The sequence below is a fragment of the Lacerta agilis genome, chromosome 1 (genome assembly GCF_009819535.1).
Source record: "Lacerta agilis isolate rLacAgi1 chromosome 1, rLacAgi1.pri, whole genome shotgun sequence".
In the NCBI taxonomy this organism is placed as follows: Eukaryota; Metazoa; Chordata; class Lepidosauria; order Squamata; family Lacertidae; genus Lacerta; species Lacerta agilis.
The window spans coordinates 9,406,103-9,412,102 of record NC_046312.1 but is presented as its reverse complement, the minus strand read 5'-3'; the positions used below and the strand labels follow the sequence as shown (position 1 = coordinate 9,412,102).

At 47.3% G+C, this 6,000-nt stretch overlaps 1 protein-coding gene across 1 annotated transcript in view; it reads left to right on the top strand.

The window, feature by feature from the left end:
• Window positions 1-2,525: 2,525 nt before the first annotated feature.
• Window positions 2,526-6,000, top strand: part of KCNH5 (potassium voltage-gated channel subfamily H member 5) — a 199,695-nt gene continuing 196,220 nt past the window's right edge. Inside the window, exon 1 of the mRNA XM_033174582.1 lies at window positions 2,526-3,015. Coding sequence (XP_033030473.1) covers window positions 2,943-3,015 — 73 coding nt within the window. The 5' untranslated portion in view covers window positions 2,526-2,942. The remainder of the gene's footprint in view (window positions 3,016-6,000) is intronic.

Here is a 6,000-nt window from a genome sequence, read left to right as displayed (position 1 = left end):
AATAAGGATGGGAAAGAGCCTGTTAAAAGGAGTGGCACCAAAACCCCACCGTGACGCATTGGCTCCCTCCAAATGGCCACAGACGAAATGCTAAGAATATAAACCAAATGGCCGTAGAAACGCATTCAGTTAAATGTGTCATGAACCAACCCAAGTGCTAATACTAATAAAATAAGTGACAAGGGTGGTTTGGTACTTCTTACGTCCTGAAAGGGGTCGTTGGCAAATAGGAATTATATCTAGGATGAAGGTATCTTATTTACTACTGTCTTTTGCCCAGAGTAGACACACACCAACCTAACAGATAACACAGCAAGAGAGTATAATTTAAAACTAGGAATAGGTGAGGGGTCTCTGATTTAGTGCTTCCTGGATGCCCATTCCATCAGATCTTGAAAAGGAAAGGAGGAATTGTTCCCCTAGTTTTCCTCTGTTGTGTCTTTCACTCCCTTTGCAATCCAGTGATGACTCCCACGCTTGAAATCTAGACTTTGCGGTGCTTTCCTTTCTCCAGTTAACAAAATTTCAGAGTTGGGATGGCCTTTGGAGGTCCAATGGTCCAAGCCTTTGCTCTGTTCAGGGTATAACTAGTGCAACATCACTGCCAGGTGGTTGCGCAACCTCTTTCTAAATATCTCGAGCAGAAAAGGCTCAGGAAAAGCACCCCAGAGCCCTGGAGGCTGAGGTTGGAGGGTTGGGCACAATCGGTTGCTCTGGAATGCCTGTTTGATGGACTTGAAGTTTCAAAGCTGGAGAAGGAAGAGAAACAAAGACCCTTTGTGTGGGGGATCAAGGAGCAGGTGAGGGCAAGGAGAAATTCATCTTAGTCTCAGGGTCATGGGTTAGAGCCCCACATTGGGCAAAAAGATTTCTGCATTGCAGGGGGTTGGGCTAGATGGCCCTTGTGGTCCCTTCCCACTCTGCAGTTCTATGTTTCTGTGATTCTATGCCGTAATACTGCAGTCGCTTGTACAGTAATTTAGGAATAGGTCCCAAGGCATTCTTCCATGTAAGAATGGTTAGGATCAGGCTGCATGGCTGTAACCCTGTGTACATTTACTCATGAGCAAGCGCCACTAAAACCAGTGGACAAGGAGCAATAAATAAATAAATTGTGTAGGATTGTGCTGAAAGGCTTTAAGGTCCCCACAGGAACCGCCTGCTCCTCTTGACACTTCTCAATATTCCTATATTGGGTTGGTTATTTCTAATTTACCCGAGAACCAAAAGAAACGACTTGCTGGGTCAGGCCCGGGAGCTGTCCAGTCCAGCCTCCTCCTTTCCAGCAGAGACCAGGAAAGATGCCCCAGGGAAGCCCCCAAGCAGAGCCTGAGAGCAGCAGCCACCCCTTCCCACCTCCTTGCTTGCGTCTCCAGCGGCTGATATTCAGAGTCCAGCTGCCCATTGAGGATCCATTGAGCTATCATGGGCGACGACCAAGCGGTCAGTAGAGAAGACATTTCCAAATAGAAGCCCACCCGTACCTTCTCCTTGCGAGGCAGGTGCAAAAGCCCGCAATGCCTTTAAACATTTCAACGCGCACCGCCCCCGCCCCCCGCAGCTCTTATGAAGCAGAAAATAAAGTTGCATCTCCCTCCCCACCCACCCTCCTCTCCCGCTAACCTCTCCTCCGTGCCAAACCAATGAGTGGAATAACCTCCCTAGCCTTTCGCCTCCCCACCCAGGCTCCTTTCTTCCATTTGCAATCCACCCCCCCAACACCCCGAAGCAAACGCTAAATTATTCAGCCTCCTCCCCTGGCGGAAGGGCAGCTCGGGCTTTCGCCTCGGAGCATCTCGGACGAAGAACTTTCAGCCCTGGCGACTGACTGTAGGAAGGAGGCAGAGAGAGAGAGAGAGAGAGAGAGAGAGAGAAAGAGAAAGAGAGAGAGAGAATGGGATCCCGGATCAGGCTGGCAACTCAGCCCCGCCTCCTGGCGAGCCTCTGATTTCGGGGAAAGCATCCCATAGCCACTCCAGCCATTGGCCTCTTTCTTCTCCCCCGGCTCTCTCCTCCCCCCACCCTCTCTAGCGTGGGTTTGATGCTCCATCCTGGGACCTGCCCAAGTTGCGCTGCCTTTCCCCGCCAGCCTCCAGCAGGTGTGCAGCCGCCTCAGCGCAGCCCCTCCAGCCGCCCGCCCTCCTTCCTCCTCTGCTCGCCTTGCTGGGCGCGTGTTGGTGCAGCCGCAGGTTCCAGAGGGCACCCAGGCTGGGAGGGGAGAGAGGGTGGGGTGGCGGATCCCTGTTGGCGACCCTTGGAGCGACGGCGGAGGAGACCTCGGGTGGCGCTCGGTGGATTTCCTGCCCTCCGCAGTCTAGGCTCTCCCGGAGAGAGAGCTGTCCAGGGTGCTGAATGCTCCAACTTGGCGACGCGCTTTGGGATTAAAGCTGCTTCTCCGGAGCTCTTTGGATGCGAGTGCTTGGTTGGCAACGCAGGAATCGTCTCTCTTCTTCGTCTTCTTTTTAAGGAAAAGGAGTAAAGAAGAGTTTGGTGGCTTTTTATATATATAAAAAAGCAGAGCCTCTCAGCATCTGTTGGATTCCCCGTTTCCCCGACGCGCCCCGGTTGCGCCCAGGAACGCAAGAAGTGGCCAGATCCGCTGGCCGGGCTCGGTTGACTCTTCGCTGTCCAGCCGCAGGCAGCCCGGTGGGCTTTGGAAGGGAGTGTGGTCATGCTGTCTGCCCGTTGGGGTAGCAGCAGCAGCAGCAACAGCCAGGCACACGCGCAGGCGCAATCCCCTCGGAGGCTGCAGTTCCCGAGCTGTGAGCGCGGTGTTGCCACAGTCTGGGCTTCACCAGCCGCTGGAGCGCTACTACCATGAACTGCCTCGTCCACCTTCCCACAGCTACTCTACGGCACTGGGTGCAAGAGACCTGCCGAGACCCTCCCAGCCGCCCCCGCTGCGACCCCTTGGCTCCAGAGCCCGGCTCTGCAGGCTCAGGATGCCGGGGGGAAAAAGAGGGCTGGTGGCACCACAGAACACTTTTTTGGAGAACATCGTCAGGCGCTCAAGTGGTAAGCGAGGCCCCTCTTCTTCTTCCTCCTCCTCTTCCTCCTCCTCCTTTTCTTGACTAGGCAATGGAGCGGGAGAGCGGGAAGAAAGGGTTAAACTGCTCCCGAAGTTCGTAAAAGCGCCCCCACACTCCCGGACTTAAGTAAAGCGTCTTAAAAGCTGAGGAGCGGTAGTTTCCACAGGGCTCGTTTCTAATCAGAACTTTTATAGGCATCTTTAAAGGTGCAATAATTTATTTATTAATTCATCAATAAATTAATTTGTTTGACTCCTCAGCTGCATCATTGCTGTCATTACTGTCCTTTCGGCACCTTAACGTACCTGGTGATTTTTAGAGTTCAAGGTGCTGCTCTCAGGGAGCTTGCAATCTAAATTTGATTGCGAGGAAAGATGGACTAGATGGTAGGGCAAGATTGGTGGCCCCAGGGAAAGAGTTAAGGCAGAGGTGACAGCCGGAGAGACTGGACGGATGCAGCTGTTCCTTGTAGGCCTATGCTCTGAGACTCTTGAAAAAGTATGGGTATAGTGTCGGGGAGTGTGTGTCTCCCGTTATTGGAATTTCCTCTTTGAAGAAATCGAAGTGGGTGGCTGCATTGTGGCGAGAATGAAGATTTAATTGCCTTGGGTAAAATAACAACAACAACAACCAGGCATGGCATTGCTCCATCGATAGAAGCCAGAGGCCCAGAGAAGCCTCAGGGTGATTCTGTGGTTTGGAACAGAAACTGTCAAACAGGTTAAAAGATCAGGGGAGAATAAATCCTAATTTCCCCCAGCAGTTTACTTTCACTTCTCTCCTGGCCATTCCTGAAAATTCCAACCCCTCTAGGAATGTAGTTTGGAGCTGAAGGTTTGCCTGTGTGGTGAGACGGGTTATTTGATAAAGTGTCTAGGAGTGTCCACGAGTAATCATAACAAAAAAATATTAAAAAGCACACACTTTGTTGGCCAGAGGAAAATACGCTCAGTGTAAAATCTACTGTGCAGTAAGACAGAAAGAACTCACCCTCAACAGCACTTTATGTTAGCAAACCATTTACACTAAGTTTGCATGGTGCATTCCTGTGTGTGTGTGTGTGTGTGTGTGTGTGTGCATAAATGCAGAATATGGCATGATAAGCAAGGTGTACTCCTAATTTTTCTTAATAATGCTGCCTTTAGATAATTTCTGCTAGTACACATTTGACATGACTTTAGGAACTTCATGTATGTGGTCAGTTTGAATGCTATAATACCATAGTGATTTTTATTTTATTTCTGAATGCAAACTTCTTAATTTTATCTTGGCACTTTTGGAATTAGTACCCATATCACTTGTGTAATAATTTATTGAACAACCCTCTTTAACCTTTACTTATTGATTAAGTTATCATGTTTGTATATCCTACCTTTCACCCAAATTGCTTTGGGCAGCAAAGATGGGGTTGTCACACTTTATTATGACTTTGACGGACAGGGTCGGTTTAGAGGACTGTGCCTAACTCAAAGCCATCAAGTGAATTCCATTGATGAGGCTGTTGTTCTATATCCACTTACCTTGGAGTAAGTGCTATTGAACTCTGCAGAACTTACTTCTGAATTGTCATGTATGGAATTGCCCTTCAGTGAGGATCTGAAAACCAGCTTACTTGACTGCATACCTAACTAATACACATCAGCGGCTCATACTCTTTCTACATCTCTTTTCTTCAATATGGGCCTTTTAAAAATACTGTCGTTTAAATGTATTGTTGTGTTCTATAGGGTGTGTGTGCTTGTGTTGTTGTTGTTGTTCAGTCGTTCAGTCTTGTCCGACTCTTCGTGACCCCATGGACCAGAGCACGCCAGGCACGCCTATCCTTCACTGCCTCTCGCAGCTTGGCCAAACTCATGCTAGTAGCTTCGAGAACACTGTCCAACCATCTCATCCTCTGTGCTTGTGTAGAATCATAAAATGCAGGAATCTCAACTAAAGCATCCCTGACAGATAGCCACCTGACATCTCCTAATGTTTTTATGTCTTTAGACCAAGGTCTAAAGCGCTTTGCCAAAAAAGTTCTGCTCACCCTGTAATTCCTCTGCTTGGGATTCCTTTTAACAATAAAGTTGCTCGCATCCCCCTACCTGTTTCAAAAGCCACTGAAAATATTCCCACGCTGTCCCATTAATGTAAATATGTAAAAGAATGCAGATAATCCTTCAAACTGAACTAAGCAAAAGAGATAACTAGGAGATACAGAGCCCTAACATTTCTTATATGGATTCTCCTTCCAGCCTTCCTGGACTATGAGTTCAAACTTAAATGGAATTTTAAAATTTATTCGTTTACAGAATTTCTAGGCTGCCTTTCTGTTATTCAGCATTCAAGGCCATTTGGAAACGATCCAGTACAAAGCAACAGCACATTCTATAACGAGGCATTGTTTTTATAAAACTTGTTTTTTGTGTTTTTGTTTTTTTTTTAAATAATAATAATTGGTAGCCAAATCCAGGAAGGTTAGATTGAGTGTTGGATTACCCAGCAGGCAGATTAAGCACATGTTTAGGGCACTAACAAATCAGGGGCACACAAAAAAGGAAGGAAGGAAGGAAGGAAGGAAGGAAGGAAGGAAGGAAGGAAGGAAGGAAAAAAGAAGAAGAAATGCAGAAATGTAGAAATAATTTTACATTTGAGCTTTCAAAAAAAGCATTGAAGTAGTTCATCATGGGGAAAATCTGAACTTAGTTAGACTTCCACTCCACACTCTTCCTCTGTTTTTCTGGTCTCTTTTTTTATTACTTATTCCCACCTAAACCAGGGGGTGTCCTACTAACATAGGTAAAGCATCAAAATCAGAACCTGTCATGTGATGCACATGACATACATCCATGTACATTTTGGCATACATGTAACTTTTGTGTCATTTTGAAAATGAAATGTTATTTTCTGTTTTGGTATTGTTTTTATTTTGAATTACATATGTGGGGCACTACAATCTTTTCAGTGCTTATGGTCTTCCTCTGGACCT